At 38.6% G+C, this 23,933-nt stretch overlaps 1 protein-coding gene across 5 annotated transcripts in view; it reads right to left on the bottom strand.

Moving 5' to 3' along the window:
* KCNQ5 (potassium voltage-gated channel subfamily Q member 5) overlaps positions 1 to 23,933 on the bottom strand; it is a 273,412-nt gene that overhangs the window by 46,678 nt on the left and 202,801 nt on the right. For all 5 annotated transcript variants that reach the window (XM_053974030.1, XM_053974028.1, XM_053974027.1 and 2 more), the window contains exons 3-4: positions 20,834 to 20,960; positions 434 to 609 (exon numbers count right to left, since the gene is read on the bottom strand). In XM_053974030.1, the coding sequence (XP_053830005.1) occupies positions 434 to 609; positions 20,834 to 20,960 (303 nt within the window). The remainder of the gene's footprint in view (positions 1 to 433; positions 610 to 20,833; positions 20,961 to 23,933) is intronic.

The raw sequence follows: 23,933 nt of genomic DNA on the forward strand, positions 1-23,933 counted from the left end.
AAAAAGAACAGATATCAACTCCCATTTTATGGACTGAATAGAATGACATTTCAAGAAGACATCATGAAATTATCTATATAAATGCTTTTTTGGCATCTGTGCAGTTATGAGTCAAATGCTTCCCTGTGGAAGCAAATTTTCTCTGAAAATGGACAAGATCTACTCTTATGGTTTGATGCTTCAGCAACGTCCCCAGCATATAACAAATTACAGCTGCACATGAAGGACAACATTTTCAAGATCTCTAAAAACTGTTAGTATTAAACAGCCATGGCCTGGTGTATCCATGTTAATTCATATTACAATGGATGTTACTTCAGAAAACTTTGGGTATTCTGCTCAAAATTCATAAATGCTTATTTCCTTGGTCTCTTATTGCATCACATCAAGTGAAGATATCAACCAGACAAAATCAGTATCTAGGATTACATACCTTGCTATGTGCATAAACTACAGAACCTAATAATTTCCAAGTGCCTCCTCTTCGGTCCATGCGCACCATGCGGAGGATCTGTAGGAAACGAAGACTTCTCAGTGCTGATGTTGCAAAAATGTTACCTTGAGTTTTTGCAGAAACAACTGCTATTGAAGCGATGAGAACAATGATGTCTGAAAGAAATACATTACAGAAAGCATTAATGTCCAAGTATCAGTAAATAGTATATACATCTAGATGAGCTGAATGAGAGGGACAAAAGAGAGACTCCTGTAGTGGACGGGAATCCAAAACACAGAGATGCCTGTTTGAAATAGGGATGTGAGATCAGGGCTAGTGTGAAAAACTACCTCGAGAATCTCTAGGGTGAAAAGTGAGGGTCACAATTTTCAAAGCATATGGATAAAAGGAGTGGTGTTAAAGAAACCTCATGTGGGATCTTTGAAACCTGATGTAGCAAACTGTACAAATCAGCAGATGGATTAGAACTTTCCCCTTTTATCTATTTTTTCATAACAACTTTTCTGTGCAAAGACAAAAAAGAAAACTAAGGTATGAAGAAAAAAATAGGGCAGGCCTAGAGGTGAGAGTCTGGTAGAATTGGACTTAAAAGCACACTACTAATTTCCTATGAGAACAGACACTGTGTGTTTGAGAAATGCAGTTTCTGGACACAACTGTCCTGATGTACCATTTCCTGGAAGGGAGGAAATACAGCACTGGGTACTCAGAAGCATTCCTTTAGCTGGAAGCCTGGAAAGTTAGCTGAAGCTCAGCAAGTGTTAGGATTTATTTCTTCAGGTCACAGATTCAAACAGTGAGAGTGAGTTTGGTGTGCAAGAACTAATCAGCCAGCTGTCCTTAGAGCCAGAACAGCATTTAAGGGGAGAGGAGGAGAAGCAGCAAAGTGATGGCACACGGATGCTGTGAGAAGGCATAATGTCCTTTTACAAGGATTGGGGTAGACATGCTGCTATGCATGGAGTAAAAAAGCACAGAACAAGCTCTGTTCTTCCTCACCTCATGATTAATTCCCTGGCAAACTTTAAAAGCTTAAAGAACCCCTGTAAGAAATACCTGATTTTAATCATAGGTTTTTGTGGTGTTTGTATGTTTCTAAGCAAGGATAATCTAAATCCATGTTTGTTGGTGAATAACTAAAAGTAGGTTCTTGTTGATATGAGTTTTACTTTTGTGTTGGGTAGAAACACACATCTTGTCCCTGGCATAGCTTCTACAAGAATGACCCAGAAAATTATTCAATACAATTCCAAAGGTACAGACAATCTGTTTCTGTGGTTTAAGGATTGTCCTGCTAAATTCTGAAACTTTTTTCAGAAGGGGATAGAAATCTATGTAGGTATAAAACCAGCTGGATTTTCTTATGGGAGAAGATTTAATCCTGGGCTAATTAATATCAAAAGTCCACTTCTGGCTCAGGATGTCTTCAAGTAGCAGGATGTTGGGGGCTGAGAAACTCTTGTAGAGAAATATCACTGTGTGATTGCCCTGCTTGTGCAGTCCTCCCTGGCTGTTCACTGTTGGCTGGTGTCACTGTTTGACATCCTGTGTTGGCCTAGGCTGACCTTCTGCCTGTTTTATGCTCTGACATTTTAAAATGTCTTTGCCTACTACATAGGTGGATCATAAGTGATTACTATGTAATTGGGTGCCAAAAATGCTGGATTTGCTTCTAAATCCAGCAAGTTCAGAGATGAAGAAGAGCCAGAAGTGGACATGGTGTCTTTGCACAGTACAAATCTCAAGCTCACAACAACCAGATGCAGGAGAGGTCTGGGTGAGAATTGAGAAATAGGAAAACTGACTAGGAAAAGTTAAGGACATCACAAATTGTAAAGGAGGTCAGAAAAAACAGATGGAATTTGATTGACCTCCACGTGAAGATATTTAAATTTAGGTGTCTACATGTGAAGCAGGTGTCTAAATTCCCCAAGCAGCACAAGGTAATCACGTCAGCTGAGAGAGGTGCAGCTAATCCTCAGGAAGCCTTCTGCTGGCTGCTCAGCTGCCTCACACTCTGGGCTTGGCACAAGAAAGGCTTAATTCAGCTGCCCAAATTTATTTGTCCAGTGCCATTTGAGATGCCTTAAGGTATCTGAGATATCCCCTAGATCTGGCAGCTATGCTCTTGGACCTGGAAAAGCTGTACTCTTCAGGAGGAGTGACTGGGGAGAAGGGAATATCGTGTAACAGGGGACAGGCACCTCTCTGTACTCTGCTGAACTAAACCCCAGATCCTGACTGACTATACTGCCCGCATAGACACGTAGCATACATGTACCCACCTAAAGCAAGCTTCTTTCTATATTTAGTTGTGTTTATTTGGATCCAAGGCTAACATAGAAGGTGTTGGAATGTCTTGAGCAATATGCTGAAAAAACAGTGTCCCTGGTGACTAACAGGGTGGTAGGATGATCCTGACTTGTCCCAGTGCCTCCAAGCAGAGTAGCAACGGAACAGCCATTTTTATTTAGTGGTGACTGGCTAGCAGCAAGTTAGAGATCATTAGAAGAGCAATGTATGCCCCTAAAAACCATTCTTAGAACTTAAAAAAGAATAAGGTCACCCATAGTATTGGGAATTATGCATTTGATCCAGAAATCATTAAAATGCTTACTGGGAGTTTTGGTCACCCATTACCACTTCTAATAGGACAATGTTTAAAAAAATTCATTGACTTGCTCCTGCCCTTATTCCTACTTATTTCAGAGCTCTGACAGTTTTTTTTTTTTTTTTTTATAACACAGAGTTTTATAAGGTCCCCCCACTGCAAAAAATTGAACTTAATTCAGTCTTGTCAGAAGAGTACAGCCTCTGCCCTGCACTGCTGGGAGCCCTCTGCCCCACTGAGGATCTCTGGTTCCCTCTGAACACGAGAGACAAAGAAGCCAACAGTAGCAAAATTCTCTTTTCCATTTTTAAAAGCATTGGTCCAAAGGAGTTATTTACTTGTGTAAGCTCTCCTATCTGGAGGGCAAGGATAAGGTTCTCCCTAAAGGGAAGAAAGGTGGAGGAAAAAGGGGAGCAGAAAATGCACTGGAATCTGTTTGAAAAACAGCTGAAGGGAAGAGAATCTTCCTAGACTGGTGGTGTTTTTTTCACACTTTGCTCTCTCATCTTCTTCACTCTTCACATCCTCAACTCCCACCAAAACTCTATCCCTAACTCATCAGCTGGAAATAGGGAAGGAAAGAGTGTGTCCATTGCCTAAAACAGCCCTGCCTGGCTGTGTTTCCCTAGGAGGTAAAGAAGGCAGGCAGGCACATAATTTCAGTGTAGTTTAACTTGTTAGGAACATGTGTAAGATAAAAATAAACCTTTCTTGGAATGAAATCCTAAGAAAAGTTTGCAATGGTTGAAAGTCACCTCTGAATATGTTAAAACTACTTGATTTTCTTATCTAAACATACACTGGAAAAAATGAAAAGTTAAATATATTATGATTTTTCTCTGTGCCATACTTTTATACAATATGCTTCAGGTGACATTTGCCCTCTTTTAAACCAAGAGAGAAAAATATTATTCTGAACTTCCTTTTCTATTCCATGTGAATGTAGCTAAAGTCTCTGTGGTATTTCTCTATTTTAAGAAGGCTTTCCCAGACTTCTATCACTATTTTCCTCTTTATCTTTTAGAGGCAAAAATAGGAAAACAGGTAGAATTAAATAGGGATATTTCAATTAATTTAATGGGCTCTCAATTTTCACTCTGAATCTTTCTGTAAAGCATCAGAAAAGATTCAGATGTGAGATTGAGTAATGGGCAGTATAATTCCAAACTTCTCTATAATGACTTACTAAAAGGCAGAGGTTTCTGATGTATATTTACCCCTTTGTTTATTTTTTCCTAAGCTCATATCTTATGTATGATCTCCCAAAACATTAAGCCTCTCTTCAGCCATGATGATGATTTTATTCACCCTTTAGAAATATGTCTTAGATTTTTATCCTCACAGATAACAATCTCCCTCATTAACTCTAGTCTGAGATTTCAAATCATCTCAGGAGCTTTTACACTGGTCACTTTTGAACATTTGATTTCAAATGAAATTTCAAACAATTAATTCTTCCACTTCAGACATTTCACCTAGTACCACTCAAGAAACCTCTGAGATTGCATAAACCTTTTGTGCATATTAACTGGCAAAAGATATTTTATTTGACAGGCACCATGTTAACAAGGCCCCTTCATGAAAAATACAACAACAAAAAAAAAAAAAAGGATGACCCCAGAACTCATGTGTGTAACAGTTTACACTAATGTATTGTCCAAAGTCACTAAAACACTAAAACAGTAACACATAGAACAAGTAACTGAAGGCCAGTAATGCAACTGCCCATAACCTACATAACTCATGCAAGATGTTCCAGTCCAAGTTCCCCACCTCACAGAGGAAGGCCAGTGTTGGGCTACGTTAGACTGCTTAAGTGTGGTCAGAAACTCTGGATTGCTTATCTTACTGATGGAGGTATGGTTGGCATTCCTAGACTATCAGCATTTCTCATGCCATCTGGGAGATTAATAATGTGACTGAGAGAATAATAATGGTAGAAGAGGAGGCATCGTAAATCATCACAAGGGATTGTTTTAATGACTTCCCCAATGCAACTTTCCTAGCATGAGCTTCTTGGATGTTGTGAGATTTTGCAGCATTCATAGGTATCATGGGAATGAACCCAGCTAAAGGGGGAAACACAAAAGCTATACTTGGATATTGTGCCATGTCCCAACACCTTGATGTACCATCAGGACAATCTCTAAAGTTACAGAAAGAATGTTAGGATGATTTTTTACAAGAGCATGTAATGATAAAACAAGGAGGAATGGCCTTAAACTGAAAGAGGGTTGGGAATGGATGCTCCTTTCCCAGATGTGTTCAGGACCAGGCTGGATGGAGCTTTGAGAAGCCTCGTCTAGTGGAAGGTGTTCCTGCCCATGGGAGGAGCTAGATGTTGCTTCTCTCAACCCAAACTATTCTGTGATTCTATGATTACTGGGAAATGTAATCAATGACAATCTCTCATCTGCTCAAAGCTCATGCACATCCTCATACTAATACACAAACCTGCATCATCTTTCTCTTTTTCATACTCTTCAAAGGAAGAATATGTTTATAGGAGCTTTGCCTGCTGCCTGCATTTAATGCTAATATGTTGAAACATCCTTTCTTCTAAATACAAATGATACTTTTGAGACAATGCAGGTTAAATGAGTCTTGCGAATTTTTTTCATTGATTTTATCTGAATAGAAAAACAAATAGTATTTAATAATTTTTGGATCATCACTAGGACATCAAAATAGTGTTTGCTATAAATTCACAGAAAATGCTCAGAGTTCACACATTCTTATTAAGAATAGGCAGGAAATGTCAATGGCTGCCAATTACTGTGTCTGCACCACCTACAGATCAGTAAAGAGAGGACATGAGTACATGTCCTCAAACAGGAACAACAGACTAGGACATGAGTAGGGCATATCTGCCCCAAAACCTGCAGAATTAAGTAGAAAATCTCAAGAGGTTGTTTCATCTAGCCTGCAGCTGTATTAACTCACAAAGGAAATTAACTGGGCAATTGTATCACCAAATCTAAGCTACACTTAGGCTGTCCTTCTAAGGTCTAATTTTGAGCTAGAGTTATTATCCATGACCCGGAGAAAAGGCACAGCTTGTAGTGGTCATTTCTGAATAGTTCTCAGGACAGCTCATTATCCTCAATTTCAAAATTACTTTTGAAAAAACCCCAGCACTGTGATTCTGTGGTGTTATAGAGACATTGGACTCTAGTACGGGCATGAGACAGCTTTGACATTAACTCCCTTTGCCTGCCATGGCACAGGTCATGCACGCCTATGGCAGCACAGTGAGCAATTATTCTCACTTGCTGAGGAGTTTAAATAGGTTTTAATTGACATTTGCATCAATCAATACAGAGAAACACTTAACAGCTTTCTGTTCTGAGTCACTGAGAGGTGGTAGTGGTGGTAGGGAGGAATGACCAGCATTTTAGTTTTTCTAATATCTCTTTGGATATCAGTCCTTCCAGTCCTTATTGCTATTCTCAGAACTCTCTTCAATTTGCCTTCAATAATCTCTAGCTGGCTGTCCAGGACCACAGGGTATCATCTAATTAATGTAGAAATGTTTAGAATGTTTAGAATGAAGTTTAACCCGACACTACAGCACAAAGTTAACACAACACACATTCCAGACCACTGTATTTGAGCACATCATACTACAGAAATATGATAAAATGTATATATTCAATGGGCTATATCCTAAATTGATATAAATTGGCAATTTAAAGCAGTTTAAGATAAAGCCTGATGACTGACACTGGACTTTGGCCATACATCAGTACCTGAAAATAAGGTTGCTCTTTTTAAGATTCCTAAAAGGAAAGGTCTGTTTACACAAACTTGATTATTGGAGCAGCAACCTTTTTGCACAGCCTAGTAACGTATTGGGTATTGGGCATTGGTGTACTTCATGCTTCTGTGGGCTAGCAAAAAAAAAAAAAAAAAGAAAAAAAAAAGAAAAAGACATTCAAAGATTTTAAGGCTCTGAATACCCTAATAGAGTGGTATTCAGCAAGGGACAGAATTGGATCACTATTTCTTGAGCACTTGTTCAGAAAGGTCAGAGGGCAGAAAAGGTTATTTTGTTGTAACTGGCTGGAAAACTTGTTATCTAGAAAAAATGGATTAACTACTTCCCTGTACCAGTTCAGGAGGGCAAAGAATACAAAACATGAATAGAATATGCTGCAACAGTTATATTGAAAAGAGGCAAATGTAATATTTTTACCAGGTGGTAGTTCCTTTGCTCTGTAAATGTTCCCTTACTTTAAAATCAGTGGGATATTTCACATAATTGTGGCAGAAAAAACTGGTCAAATATGGGCTGAACTTACAGTCACCTTGCATAAGTATTTATCCCAGAAACCAAGAATTTTCAATATTTTTACCTATAATTTTATCACTAAACAGAGAGATGAAAGATATTGCCATATTTAGAACGATGATGTTTAGTAAATTATCTCATTGGGAGAAGCACAACTATTTATCAGCAAAGTAAAAGTCAGTATTTGCATGATTGCCAAAGTCTGAAAACTGGCTTTTTAGAGACTGCTCTGGAGACATACAGACTTTTGAGGTCACCTGAATTCACCCTCAAATTATATTCTCAAGCATTATTTTCTGCTTATAACCCCCCCCCTCCAAAAAGCAATTTAATAGCACTCATTGAATTCTATCACCTGAAGATCTCTAACGTAATTTGGGAGAGGCAGGAAATTGAGTTCTGTACCTCCCACAAGAAGCTGACCAGACTTACACCTACAAGGCCTCAATTTTACAGAGAATAAAAGCCCAAACACCACCATCAACAACAAAACTCCCCCAAAGCAATATGAGATAATCTGAGTTGTGCATATTCTAAAAATAATGATGCTCAGGATCTTGGGTCCTGGCAAAGTTTGCTTTCAGCTCTGAGTATAGCTTTTCTTTCTGGTCAGGGATCAGATCTCTGCTCAGATGCCAGACAGGTTACGATTAATCGTCACCTACTGGTAAAAGTAATTGGCAGGATATCTTCAGGAAATTCTTGGGATGGATGATGCTGTTTGATTTTTGCAGATGTTGTTGTCACTCCAGCCAAAAGGTCTTTGTGTTTTCAAATACGTAACACCATCTGGATGGAAATCATCTTAATTGTCATTGCAGGCAAAACAAGTTGGTGATTTCGCTTCCTTTTTTAATCTTTTTGCAAGATGCAAAACAACATGGTATTTTTAGAAGCAGGAAAGTGAGCTGGTATTGCATATCAAGATAATTCACAGAGATAAACACAGATGAGTGTGAAAATTGACTTTTATTGCTGTTGAAAAACAGGAAGATAGTAATGTACTGTAGTGGCACATACAAGAGAAAGAAGTTCTACAAAAATATGTAATACTGTCTGGGCACTGAAGTGGAATTTAAAAAAATCCAGAAGTTTGTATTTTTTTTTTTCTACAAGTGGAAAATGGCTACATTAGTCACTGCCTTCAATTTTAAGGAGTCCACTAAAACTGATCTGTGCATAGAAACTTGGATTTTTCTTATCATCACCTAAGCAATATGCCAGTTAAGAAATCAAATAGATGAATCACCTTGGAACCTTCTTTCCCTTTATTGTTTTTATTTGCAATACATTGGAATCATCTGAGTAAGCAAACTATTTTAATATGAAATGAAAGTAACCTTCTGGAAATACAGACAACCTCTTTCTGGAATAAATGTTACTTTTATATAACTGAAGTGGGTCTACTTAGAAAAACAGCTCATCAATATGTAAAGATATCTTTTCTGGCAAAGAGAGAACTGGAAACAAGTCAAAGACAATTCTTAGTAAAGCTAATCAAATACAACAAAAGTTAACTTGGTACTCCAAACAATTTCTGAACTAGAAAGAAAAGGAGTATTTTTAATAAGGCAATACTGGATATTTTTTAGATGTGAAAATGAAATATTCCCTTTTTAAATTGTGGACTAATGAAGATGAGTAAGGTTTTTCTTTTGTCATTTTTTAAAATTGTGTAATAAAATCCTAATTCCATGCCTAATAATGGATCAACCAATGCTACTCACTACTGTGTCAGTGTATTAAAAGTATATGTACCTTGTTCCAGTGTAAAAGTAGCATATTGTTAGACCATGATGGCAAATACATCTAAGTAATGTCATTTTACTTTCTGCTGTAGACAGCCAAAATATTTCTCTATGGCCTGAGAACCACAGTAGCTCAGCAAGTACTGAATTTTAAACTGTAGCTGTGGTTGCCATATTTTATTTAGTCCGGATAAGAATAATAGCATTCATGGGAACATTTCACCTGTCTTTGTACTGTTCAGAATTATTGTTCATGGCCCTGTTGGGTACACAGTCTTTCTGTGGACTGAATAAGTCCTCAGCAGACATCTTCATGTTATTAACAGCTGGCTCATTAAATCTTAAAAATCTAAGGGCCTCCTGCAAACTAAGATTAAGTTCAATTGCAAACCTTTCATGGATTTATACTTAATTAACCTTTTCCAATAATTGATCTTTAACATGATTAATATGTACCTGTCAGAAGGAACAAAGCAGTATTTATTAAATGCAGGCTTTATTTGGCTTTAAAACATAAAACAGGCTGACAGAAACATTTAAAACTGTGTCTTTGACCTAGTGTTCACCAACCCAACTTTTGTTCAGCTAAAGAAGCAAACTGCAAGTAACACGTGCAGATTCTTCCCATAAATCTTCACTTATTCTGTCCAGAAACAGTTTTGTGCCTTGAAAGCACTGGAAAACAAGGTTTGTTAGTCACTTTACTATGTCTGTATGTTGCTGGATGACAGTAGACCTTAGTGAAAAAGGCTATTGCAGTGGAGTGAAAAACATCTGAAGGTTTCTGGAGGGAAAGGCAACAAGATGGATAGCCAGACACACGCCCCTGAGGAGTTAAAGGTGCTCATTACATCAGGCTGTAAGCAAACCACAAAGTAATCGTTAAGAAAAAAACCCAAAATAGCTACAGCATGGCAAGACTTGTGTATGGAGAAAGGGCTGAATAATTTAGGAGTGGTTAGTCAGAAGACAAATATGAGATAGAGGCATGCAAACTACTGGAAGATAAGAAAGTCTGTTGGATGCCTCCTATTTACCCTTTCTTATAAGAGTGAGATCAAAAGACAATTTAAATTTGATTAAAAAAATACAAGATTGAAATGTAATTGTAATTGACTTAAAAGTGTAATTGTAATTGTAAAGTTCATTGTTCTGAGGTATAAAGGAATAACCAGAGAAAATTAAAGACAAGTTTGGATGTTTTGCCCTGAATTGATGGAATTAAATTTTTCAGGGGCTCCAAATTCTTGAGTGACTCAGCCACTGATTACATGTGTGATTGTTTATTTTGAGCAGTAGGTATTAACACCATCATTAGGGGTCTCTGGCACTAGTCAGCAAGTGGAAAGACACCGGCCAGGAGTCCTTGTGATCCAGCCCCACAGGGAAGCATTGCTGTGTCTACACTGGATCCTTGCAGCCACAAGGGGAGGAATCTACAGGCAGGAACGTGCACTTTCATGGCCCTTTCATCATACTCTAAAACCTTAGGCAGGGGCAGGTGGGCAGGGGGTCCGGAAATGTTAATCTAACACATTCCCAGTGGATACAGTGAAGCTGATACAGTGGCATGGAAGTGGAAAGGCCAAAACAATGTGGGAACAGAAAAATCCATGGTGTGTAGGTGAGAATGGATGGGTGGAAACTGACAAGTAAAGATCCTGAAATGAGCAGGGAGAGAAAAACATGTCTCTGATGAGAGGAAAAGCCTGTTTGTAGGTGGAGAGGGAAGAGAGCATTAAAAATCTGCTCTCAAATTCACAGGGGTGGGGATACAGAAGGTATCCAGTATATAGCTGTTATCTAACACAGATGTTGAAGGCAGCAGCATGGGTCCCCAGTGTCGGCTGGAAGAGTTCCTACATTCAGTTTACTGAGCCTCCATTCAGAGGCAAAAACCTCTACCTGCTGCTTAAAAGCAGAACTTGCATTTCTAACCTATACAGCTATTTTGGATGTCTGCACAATTGGTGAGTGCCTCTTGGGACTCCTTTGTTTCTGTAAATAGAGTTTATTCGGATTACATACAGAGCCAGACATCTCCAGCCACTCTTTACCCTCAGATGCCATCCCACCTGCAATTTGTGAGTGAGTAGCCTAAGAGGGAGAACTGTGCCAGCAAGAAGGCTTACATAATTTGGAGAACACTAGTGTGGGGCATCTTACACAGCCATACTTGAGACTTCCTAGTATAGGGGATATGAAGAAAGAAATAGAAGCTCTGTTCAGTGGTTGTCAGAAAGGAAAAACCCCATCATCTGGTATCAGTCTCCTAGACCCAACAGGGGCAATCAGGAAATGAGATCTTAAATACAGTAGATTATGTCATTCTGTGTGACAACCTCTCCACTCTGCCTTTGGCATTTTCTTCTGAAATGAAAGTCTCCACTGTAAGGGTGGCATGAATAGACTGCTCTGGCAAAGGGGAGCCCCAGGACTGAAGGAGCTCTGCCTTTGCTGTGGCTGCTGCCCAGATGGTCACATATATGCACGGGGGCACCAGTACTGCAAGGGTGAAAGTGAGTGGCTTCCTTTACACCATTTAGGACCTTCCATAGGTTGATGGAAAATGGATCTGATGATCAACTTCCTTGGATCTGTTATTGACAGCAATATCAAATATCACAAAAGGACAAAGCTCAATTTCCAGAGCTATAAGCACAGGCTTTAAGATTAAAAAATGTAATTTTTCTTTAATGGAAAACAACAGATTATGGGCACCTGGTGCTTAAGTGCTAGTTATGGGAGGAAATTAATATGTGCAGGAGTTGCCCAAATTGCCACCTAGAAATATGCAAATATTTCGATTTAGCCCTATTAAACTTGAGATACAAATGCTGTAACTCAGTTAAACAGTGTAACAATACTGTTACATTGTCAAATCCTTCCTAACTGCTGTATTTACTATAGCAGGTGTAAAAAGAAAGAATCAAAACCTGTATTTTTCTCTCTTATACACAAGCCTTTTCCTAATGGAGCAGTTGGAATGTAACCATTTGAGGCATGATCATAAAAATAGAGATTTCCTGCAACTCCCACTGGACTATTGTGCCCATCAGTTACTTCAGCAGTGCTGGTGGCAACATGCAGTTCCTTGAAGGGATGTCAAAGAATGGAAACATCTGTGGAAGCTGCATTTTTTCAAGCTTTGTGATCTCTAACAAGCTAGTGGCAAGGCTGGATGAAGACATCTGGCAATCAATTTGATTCTATTGAGTGTATCTATTGTGGGCAAAGCTTATGTTTAAAGCTGTCAGCACTGACAGTTAACAAATTAAAGCTGAGTAGATGCCAGAGGACTGCATGTGAAGAAATAAACTACCTCTAAAGCAACTGAAAAAGTCTGTGTTTCTAAACAACAATACAGTCAAGAACAATGAAACTACTGTTCTTAGCCAACTGCACCAACAACCCTTTTCCTGGAGACCTCACTCACACAGGGGTGACCTGAAGAGAAATAAATTAGTCTTCAGCAAAGAGAGCAATAAAATCACAACATTCAGCAGTTATGAGAGAGATAATTATGAACTAAAAGAAGAAAAGAAATGGAAATATGAAATAGCAGCATGTTGCCTGCTCATATGCTGCAGGGTGAGTGAAAAAAGAAATGTTATCTGTGCAAAAGAATTGGTGAAAGTGGACTTAATACAGGTAATCATGAACGAGGTAGTTTTCCACAATACAATACCTAGAGATGTCTAGAGACTGAACATTAGGAGGTATTTATTTAGAGAGTGGATTGTCAAACATGGCAAGAGGCTTCCTACAGAAGTGGTCAATGTCCCTTGAATATCAGTATTTAAGAGGCTTTTGTATAAGATCCTTAATAACATGCTTAAGACTTTTGGTCAGCCTTGAACTGGCTAGGTAATTGGACTAGATGATCACTGTAGCTCTCTTCCAACTGAAATCTTCTTTCCTTTTCCTTTTCCTTTTCCTTTTCCTTTTCCTTTTCCTTTTCCTTTTCCTTTTCCTTTTCCTTTTCCTTTTCCTTTTCCTTTTCCTTTTCCTTTTCCTTTTCCTTTTCCTTTTCCTTTTCCTTTTCCTTTTCCTTTTCTTTTCCCTTTCTTTTTCCTTTTCTCTTTATAATTTCTCAATATGTTTCCCATAGTTGCTTTCAAATACCTCTGGAAAGATTCCTGCAGTAAATGCCAATGCAATTACTCCACTTAGACCCCTTCTAGTGTTTCCATTTGGGCTGACAGGGGTGTGGCTTGGACACCATGAGAGAAAGCAGGATTTGATTGACTGATACTTGTGAGAGAGTTAATCATGCTCAAACAATCAGATTGACAGTTATCTAATGTTTCACACTAAAGTATGAGCATTCAAATTTATGGTAACATGCTGACAAAGCACTCCTGAATAATTATGGGCATATTAGTAATATAGGAGATACACTGAAAGTGTCTTTTGAAGTAAAGCAATGCTGCTTTACATTCACAGTCCTGTGAGAGGCTACATGAGTGCCAAGGCACTCATGTAATGAATTTAAGTAATGGGCAGTTGCAAAATCCCAAATAGTGAACACCTAGTCTAATAGGATCGTTTTGGACCAATATAAAAATATTCCTAAAGTATCAAGATTTCTGCCTGCAAAGCATAATTCACTGTTGCAAAAGCAGAACTTGTCCAAAGAAGCAATTCTTCTCAGAGAGAAGCTACAGGCAAGAGCTGACCATGATCTGAAATGAGAGTTACACAGAATGTCACACATTGAAGCAGCTGATCTGCAGCACAACATCTGGAAAGAAGCCAAGAAAGCTGAGAATTTTATTGTATATCAGTTATGCTCTCATATGTTGTTCATGTCATTAAAAATATAATTTTTTTTTAGGTGCTGAGAGTGACAAAATTTGAAAAAGAAACCATTTTACTACTTTTCAGACTCCACACACTCAAGTAGGCAGATAAGTGGATTTGGCACAATCCTGTCTACTTCTAATTTTCACACCAGTGTTTATACTAATAACTACTTAATTTTGAATTGGCAAACTTACACATACTTATGATATCTGAGAAACTATCTTGTCCATGGATATGATAGGAATTCAGCATAGTAAGGCAAGATATGAACATCAAATCAAATAAAGGCAGATTATGAAAAGAAAGGTATTTGTCTAAGCAACTTCATATTCTGGGTATCTCTAGTAGCAAGAAGTTTAAAGCCAGTCCCTAAAAAATGTGAACAAAACTGAATATACAAACTTTAACCAGAAAAGGTTGATTGCTTCTTGTTCTGTCAGTTGCTTCCCTCCTTATCATACATTTCCATGCTCATAAACAGCACTGGAATTGCTATGATACACTTTTATATTACATAATATTTTATAATAGATAGCATTTAATATAATATTATTATTATTATCATCATCATCCTTATCTTTAACATTACTATTATCCTTATCATTACCCTTATGATTATACTACAATGTATTTTCTGAGATTCAGATATGAGAGACAAATAATAATTTGAAAGACTGCTTAAATCATATACACAATCTGTGTGAGAATGGTCAGGAGCCTCATTATTTCTAAATAATATGACTGTGATATTTCACTTTAGGACACTTTTCTAACAAAAGCGAACTGAATTAGCAATTGCTAAACATTTCAGTGCAGGTACTGAGTTGTATTAATCTTGTTCAAAATGGATAATGACTTCATGCTTAAGAAAATATCTTTATAGCCTTCTAATGCAGGAATTCTATTATTACAAATAAATTCTTTTAAATAAAATGCTCTTGTCTTTTAGCAGCCTGTCTCTTTAGTCTTCATGTCCCAGGTTGCCCAGTTCATGGCAGGGGCTCATCTACTCTGTGTCACAAACACAACAGTGACACTAGTGTAAGATCAAAAAACCACAGCATGAACAAACCCAGGCTGCTGAATTCTCTAGCTCATACCAGAAAGAAACTCCAGTGTGAACTGCATTGTACCAAACTAGATTTCCTTTGAATAGCAGACATACAACTTCTAGAAAGAGGAGATCAGAGCCTGATGTCTTTAATCCCAGCAAATGTTACTTTACCCAACAGCAAGGGTAGCAGTCAGCAAAAGTGTGAAAGGATAAGGCCCATAGATGATATTAAACAGACATTCTTTTTCCTACATGTTTCTAAAAACTGCATTGCCAGAACTGTCAAACATGAAGATATGCTACTAAATATTCGTTTTAAAAACCTACATAATTTGGGAGCAATCTCACCTAAAGAGCATCTCTGTTCATGGCACAGAATTATGGCTGCTGAAGTTACCTGAGGAAATTTGGATTTGAAATCTAAATACTACTACTACTACTATTGCTGCTACTACTGCTATTATTATCAGAGTACTTTCTGGAGTGAAGTGGGCAGAGTGTGTCTAAGATGAGTTAAAGTTTGGCTGGCAGAAGGTCCCCAGAAGTGAAATTTGCTGTAACCTTTTTTCCTAGGATTTATAATGAGATGTGATGTCTTCTTGGTCAAGGATATACTTAATTACAGACCATCTCTGGGTTATTTAGAGTTCAAATTACACTGGAAAGGGGCTGTTTATATTGTTTATCATGAGCAGCAGATTTACCATCTGTCTGTACTTAAACTATATAATGTGTCTAAACACCAAGGTGACAGACACATAATGTGTCATTACACAAATATATTGAAATAATCCAAATTAAATGTCCAGAAGATCTTGTAACACACTAGATATGGATTTGTTTATAAAGGTTTGACAAAAGTGCCACATGATGGTTCATTACCACCCTAATTAATGAAAAATAGGTCCAGTAATAAGCAACAGTCACTGCTATCACTTAATGCTCTGAAACAAGGTTTGCCAGCTATGAAGTTCAAGGGCCTGATTACAGATAATGGACTTAAGCTTCCTGTTGGGAATTTGCTCATTCTGCAGCCTCAACAAAATTTGAACTTTTGACATTTCCATCATGCTGTAGCTTGACTAGAGGTAAAACAGAAGCAGCTGTGGTGAAACTGCTAATGGACTAACTGAAATATATGAAATCTTTCACTCGCCTGGACCACCAGGAAGTGTAGTTGCCCTGGAGAAATGTATTACTAGAAGTAGGCTCAAATTTAAAGTGAAGAAATTCTGTAATAGGAGTTTCCACCCCCAACTTTAAATTGAATAAAGTTTACACATTAGAGTTAGCAGTGTGCCCTGGAGCCAGGAGAGCCAACCCTGTCCTGGGGGCATCAGGCCCAGCATCACCAGCTGGGCAAGGGAGGGCATTGTCCTGCTCTGCTCTGCACTGGGGCAGCCTCACCTCGAGTGCTGGGGGCAGCTTTGGGCACCACAATGTAAGAGAGACATTGAACTGTTAGGGAGTGACCAAAGGAGGGCAACAGGGATGGTGAAGGGCCTTGAGGGGAAGCTGTGTGAGGAGCAGCTGAGGGCACTGGGTCTGTTCAGCCTGGAGGAGACTGAGGGGAGACCTCACTGCAGTTACAGCTTCCTCGTGAGGGGACAAGAAAGGGCAGACACTGATCTCTGCTCTGTTGTGACAGTGACAGGGCCTGAGGGAATGGCCTGAATATGTGTCAGGGGAGGTTTAGGGTGGATATCAGGAAAAGTTTCTTCACCCAGAGGGTGGCTGGGCCCTGGAACAGGCTCCCCAGGGAAGTGGCCACAGGTCCAAGCCCAACAGAGTTCAAGAAGTGTTTGCACAGTGCTCTCAGGCACAGGGTGTGACTCTTAGGGGTGGTCCTGTGCAGGGCCAAGAGTTGGACTTTGATGGTCCCTGTGGGCCAACTCAGGATACTCTATGATTCTGTGTTAAAAATTCGCTTGCTCTTGTTGGGCTTTCTCACATAGGAGTTCCAAAGTCTCTTACAGAGTCAGTGGAGTGAAAGAGATTCCTCTGAAAGCTCATTGGACTTCAGACATGCAGGTGAGGCCAGCAGGATCTTACTCTTCTGACGAAGAGTTTGCTGTTTATTATTCCTAAATATGTTTACAGTGCCCCAAGTGGAAGTTGCCCTCATACACTGAGATCTCACTGTTATGGTAAATCTTCTGATACACATAGGGGAGTGGCCAGAAGTTTAATTTTGTCAGGTAACATACCACCATCTGGGAGCCCATTGCCAGAGGAAGGACAATGGACTTTTCATGTATTTCAGTGTCCCCAAATGGCTTTACAGGGAGCGGATGCAATATATCTTCCCAGTTAGACTTGTCCTCTTTTCTTTTCAGGATTTTCAGTGAGCTAAGGCACAGGCATCAAGTTCTTCCTGGTTTGTCAGCATCCTTGATCTCCAGAAGCTCCAGAGAGCAGTTGGAATATGCATTACTTGGTTTGCTGCTCTTCTGAGCAATACAACACAGCAACACTGTTCTGCAGTGCTAACAGCCAAGCCTCAGAGTGATATACCTGTGACATTGAAGATTTGCAGGGGTACATACATATTTAAGTACCTTACGTGCCTGTAAGGATGTGTTGCTATGCCCTTTATGTTATATACACAAGCTCATATACAATCAGAGAAAATGAGGAATGTCAGGTAACATAGGACAAAATACAAAGCAAGTTTTAATACTACACTGTTGTTCCCATTTTTACAGAAATAAATAAGGGTACAAAACTATCAAATAATTTGATAGATATAATTACTAACCTGGTAGCACACAATGATGCTTGATGAATTAATTTGTCAGAGTAGTGACATTGTAGGCACACTAACATAAACACAGAGCTTTGGCTCTGAATAAAACTTCTCTGATTAGGTTATTAATGGAAAAAATAAAGGCTGTCTAAATGCTACCTTTGGGGCAATCTTCAAATTAGTTATTTCTAGCCCTTAGGCCACTGCCCTATGTGATTTGTGTTTAATCACAAAAATAATAATCAGGGAAAAGATCTGCCAGAGATATATAGCATGTTTAATTAACAGTAAACAGACTAAGTCTTCTAAAATATTATTGTTCCACTGTAACAATAAACGGAAAGAATAATTGAATGGATGACTAAGTAAATAATTAAAAGTAATAGGCTCAAACTGTCCATGGAATCTCTCTTAAGCACTGAATCTCCTTAGCACTGATTTAATTGAGTTTCCCCTGAAGCCATCTTTTCTCCAGGATGAACATGTACAGGTCCCTCAGCCTCTCCTCGCAGGGCAACTGCTCCAGCACTGATCATCCTCATGGCTACACTGAACTCACTCCAATTTTTTAAGGTCTTTCAGGTATGGTGTTGGAGGGGGAAAATGGGGTGCAGTGTCTTGGGTGTGGTCTAATGAGTGATGAGTAAAGGGAGATAATAATCTATGGACTGTGCTCTGGCTAACACAGCCACCTGACCTTTGCTGCTGCCTCACACTTTGCCATGACTGCAAATAACTACTTAATGTAGCAAGTGATGCAAGATGACTTTGTTTTTCTTGAAAAGATCAAATCTGGAAAGATGCTGAACATCAGAACATCAGAAACTCCCTTCTGGGACTCTGAAGTCCAGAAAAAGACTGAAGTCAGTCGATAGAAGAAGAGACATGCAGAACAGTCAATGGCAAGAAACTCAAGCTATTGGTTGAGTTTCCAGAAGCTGCACAACAAAGTTTCCTTTCCATCCAGTGCACCAGCATAGGAAGACATCCACATGCAATAGACTGTTGTCTACTAATTAATTCTGCTTGCAAGTGCTAGAGTTCCAAATGGGACAGAAAAGATGCTTTTAAGACCAGAGACTGCTTACATAAAAATAGATTAAATAAGAAGAGCAGGTGAATTTCAGAGAAAGGAGGAAATACTATAATCAAGAGAAGTAAACCGCCCCCCCCGCCCTGCTTGAACTATTTCACCAACAGTAAGAGGGTAGATATGAGGGTAGATACAAGTTGTAAGGAAAGCATAAAAATCTATACAATCCCCCTGTGAATCATAGAATTATTTAGGTTGGAAAGGACCTTTAAGATCATTGACTCAAACTGCAAACCCAGCACTGGTAAGTCCACCCCTGAACTATGTCCCTAAGTACCACATCAACGTCATTTAAATATGCAGAATTTTGTACAAGGAAGAACTCCTGCATTCAGTTTTGCTGAGAATTAACACCTCAGAGTGAAGTTAATCACAAGTATAAAACTTGCCAGTTGAGTGGAGACAGGAAAAGGAGGAGAGACAAAAGCAGAATCAAACAAACTGCTAGTGTTTCTATACAATGGTATTTAGAAGAGTAGCAAAACAAACACTCTGAGAAGTCAAATGGTTCTAGTAACTTCAAAATCTTCAAAGGTTTTTTTAGTAAGTTCTAAATTGCTGTAGTAAGTTAATTTTACTGAATTAACAGTGGTGCTTTCTTATGATTGTGCCCTGACAAAACCTGACTACTGCTAAATTTCAAGTTGCATCATAAAATCTTGGAATAATGGCAAGTCTGGTTAAGGAGGGTAGCCATGTTCTGTGATTTCCACTTTCTGCTTGGCATGGAAATCTTGGGGCAAGTGTGTGACCTGGAAAGGTATCTACCCACCTCCCCTGCTGCCCAAAAAACCCAAATGCCTGTCCTGATACTTGCCCCTCTCCCGCAGTTTCATAAAATAGCACAGATGGGGGGTTTCTTTCTGAGAGGGCGACAATCTGGGGTGGCTTCCCAGCTGCTCATGCACCTTTCTCCATTGCGGGAGTGGCTTAGTGGGATTTACCAGGGAATGAGATGGAAGGAAAAAAAGCCTGCTGTACACATCAGCCCTAACCAGTATACTGGTCTGCCATGCCAAGGAACACTGTGCAACTCCTGTTTAGACCAGGATGGCATTCATCTACTGCTTACACTGAAACCCATGTGTTTCATGGCTGTAGGCACATGACTCCATGTAGTAGCTGCTGTAGAGATGTATGGGAGAATGTATTTCCTGCCCCAGTTGATCCATAAAGTTATATTGAGATATAGGCAGATGAAATTAAAGGCTGGAGAGAGGAAGGAAGTTGAGAGAGAAGTTGGGATATTGATATACTGAAGTTTCACAGATGATCTATGAAACAAATTTTCTCCAAACCATTAGAAAAATAAGAAATTATCAGATGAGTTTGGTCTTTGATTTCTGCCTTTATAGGAAACTGGTTTTCCTTTTCCTTTCCCCTTTTCAAAATAGGGTTTTTACTGGTTGAGAGTCTATTCACCATTGTAACAGACAAATTCTAGAGCAAAGAAGGGAAGGAATAGTGTCTTGAAATAGAAGTAAAAGAAATAATGAAGAAGATACTGTATCCTATGCTAGTGTCACTGCAGAGCTGGTATGTGGACTGTCATGCAGAGAACAGCAAGACAGGAAGCAGCAATGTTGTCAGAAGATGTCTCTAGGGAGGTTTTCAAACTTCTTTCAGTGTCTGATCACAGAGGTTAAATAAGAAGAACATGATATGCACACATATGTGTGTGATGTCTATGCATGTATGTACAAGATGTAGTGTGTCCATTCAAAGATACATCTCTGATTTTCAATGAGATCAGCTCTCAACCCCTCATTTGTACAATATATAGGCCAGCTGTATGAGATTAATAGGAAAATGTCTTCTGGAGAACATAAGAAACATGGACTGAATGGTTTTTAGGGATGTCATGATTTATATCTAAAGAAACCCTGGGCAGATGAGAGTTGACACAGCAATTCTGGACTTACAGCTGGTTGCTGTAAATAGAGTCTGATTCCAATAGTTTTCATTCAGAAACAAAACAGGAGAGGGAAGATGTTCATCTCAAAATAAGCTAGAGCTGGGACACTCACCTATTACACAGAATGGTTTCCTTGCAAAGCGCAGTCTTCCTTGCCATCCTCGGTATCGACAGCAGCACCCAGCAGACCAGATACGAATAATAAATTCCAAACCAAAGACAACAATCATGACAAATTCCTAAAAACGGCAAATAAGAAAAATGCCTGTTACAGATAACCAACACTTAAACATTAGGAAACTTATCACTTCTGTTTGTGTCTGACAATCCACCTTGAGCATCTGAATATCCCAAGCCCAACTTGGGATCCTGCTCCCCAGGATGGTTACACATCTACAAGCAGCACACAGTCCTCAGAGCTTCACAGTGAAAGGTCTAAGCCTAACCTGAATAACATTAAATATCAGCTAAGATTGGCTACTAAATATTTTCAAACACTGAATAATACACAAAAATATCAGAGCAAAATACTCAAAGGCTTTGGATATTGAGCATCAGAGCACAGGTAATTTACACAGCTAGTAAAAAATGTTCCATATTCACTTGCATAAAATTAGTTCTTAGTTTGAAGGCTAAAAGTTTTGGGAGACATATTCTCATTGCTGCAACATACAGGTGAAGTAACTGGGATTATGAGTTTAGGAAATCAATCTGTTCCTAGCAGTAGGTTAAGGTACATGCAGGTGTAATTACATACAATGGCTATGTAATTGTTTGTAAGGCAATAAATTAATGCCCATCCTAGGCATAACTTTCCCTGGACAACCTGTGAATGAAAGCACTTAGAAATTTTGCCTTGCATGTTTGGCCTGCTTTTCTTTCTCATTGGAACCTTCTTTAAGACTGACTATTTTAAAAGCATCCACATGTATTTATGCAATATTTATTCTAAACCACTTTTCATTACAACCTTGAGGTCAACAGAGTTGCAGTAATAGAGCTTGGAGCACAATTCAGCTCCATAGCCAAAGGAAATCTGCAGCTCAATAATATGCAGTGATATAGTACATATGTACTGTATGGAATTACAAACTTAGATACTCTTCTGGAATACCAGTTTTGAAATGACAAAATAAAAATCTGTCTGTTCACAAAAGGAGACAAATACTTGATGGAGTTTCTTAAACAGCCCATCAAGAAGAAAAGGATGGAAGTCGTGTTTTATTTGAGAGCCCAATGTATTTCTGTGTCCAGAAGCAAGTTGTTCCTTGTCAGCCAATTAATTTATTATTCCTGCAGGATGAGGACTAGTGTGGTACCAGTAAGGAAGCACTGCAAATGAATTAAATAAAGGAATATTTGCAAGGGTAGGCTTGATGCAATATTGACTTTTCCCCAATAAACATTTTTAGACTGTGAGACCCTACAACTCTACAAGCCAGTGTGTCAACTCAGGCATTAATTTACCTGAATGAATGGCATTATTAATGTTGTGCCATGTAATGGTTCTTTACTAGATTATAATTAGTGGCTGTCCACTGAAACACTGGGGAATTAATTGCTTTTGCTGTCATAGAACAATTTGAAAACACAGTATTCCTTCCTAAAACATTTAGGAAGCTTGTGTAGCTACATTACATTGAAAGCACTTTCAGAGCCTTCTTCAGTGTCTTCATTTTTGGTTTTGTACATCCCATATTGAATGCCTAAGTCACAAAAGTAGAATAAGATCCCTCTGCTAAAGCGTGGCTGAAGAAAATGCCATGTTTTTTTATTAGAAAATAACATGGAAAAATGTGTGTGATTGTTTAAGCTTTTCTTTTTATTCCACTACAAGAAACTTCAACTTAATTCCATGGGCAGTGTTATTGCACAACTTCAGAAGGGATTATGTACAAAACTGAAAAAGTTCTCCATATAGTAACAATAATTCCTAATAGTTGGTTATCCTGTGGTACATTTCCTTGTAGGAAATTCTGTGTAGGCCAAGAATAAAATGGACAGGAAGCCAACTGGACAAAAGGAAGAATATGCATTTTAGTTATTTAACTACCACTTTTATAGTGGTAGTTAAATCATGAATTGTCAAATCTGGTTTACACATTGTTAGATGATGCCTCTGAATTTATGAGGGTTGATGGCAGGCATCCAGGCCATTCCTGCGTCTGATTCTCCTAAGGAAGTTTCTTCTTTGGGATAGGGTAAAAGATACTGAAGGAAAGGAGGTCTGAGAAGCATGAAAAATTCTTTGCTTCCAATACAATCTTTTTCTTGTTAAAACTTAATCACATTTCATTTGACTAAAGTTTGTTGTTACCCTGGAAAGCATACGGTGTGTACAATGGGCGATACGCTTTTTAAGTGCAGTGAAATTGTCCCAGGCATCTTCCAGAAGCTGATCCACACACAGGAGTGTGTCCTCTCCTGTACTCTGACCCTGGCAGGGCCTCTGATGGGGAGCTGGCAAGGACAAAAAGTACTTAATGATCCTGGAAGGACTAGCCCACAGCTTCAAGTCAGTTCAAATAGAATTGCAAAACTGCTGGTAGGAGCTGGAAAGAGGGAATTTTTTTTTAAAGTTTACTCTTCTGGTTCCTACCAGTGCTATGCAGTTTTGTATTTATCACCTGCACTATTGTTAGCCATTACTAGGTGCTATGCTTGCTCAGGGAGACAAAGATGAGAAAATTTATTGTGTGCTGAAAGCACATTTCTGAGAGTCTGTGTACTACATGGTGCCTTTGTGTGTTAGAGACAGAAATCAAATTTTTCTCTCACCCACAAACACTAAAGAGAAACGAATAATATATACTAAATATACTAATATACTAAAAAGAGAAACTTTGTGGAGATACATCTATTTTGAGAGAGAAAAAGAGCAAGGAGATATTTTCTCAATTTTTTTTTTTTTGGTGGGTGGAGTAAGAGTGTAAGATTTTTATTGAGGAAACAATGTGAAATATCTCTGTTTATTCCTTGAGAAAAAGTTACCATTTCTAGAACCATTAGAAATTTATGCATGGTTATATCGTCTCAAAATTAACTAAGGTCTCTACTACTTAAACAATTTTTTCTGGTACTTAAGCAATATAACAACTGTAGTTATATTGAGCTCAAATACAGTAAATACATCTCTGTGCACTGGGATGCTAAAAGACCTGCTGCTTTTAAAAATGCTATATATGATTTTTTACCACCCATAACAAGTTTCT

The sequence above is a fragment of the Vidua macroura genome, chromosome 3 (assembly GCF_024509145.1).
Source record: "Vidua macroura isolate BioBank_ID:100142 chromosome 3, ASM2450914v1, whole genome shotgun sequence".
Taxonomy (NCBI): domain Eukaryota; kingdom Metazoa; phylum Chordata; class Aves; order Passeriformes; family Viduidae; genus Vidua; species Vidua macroura.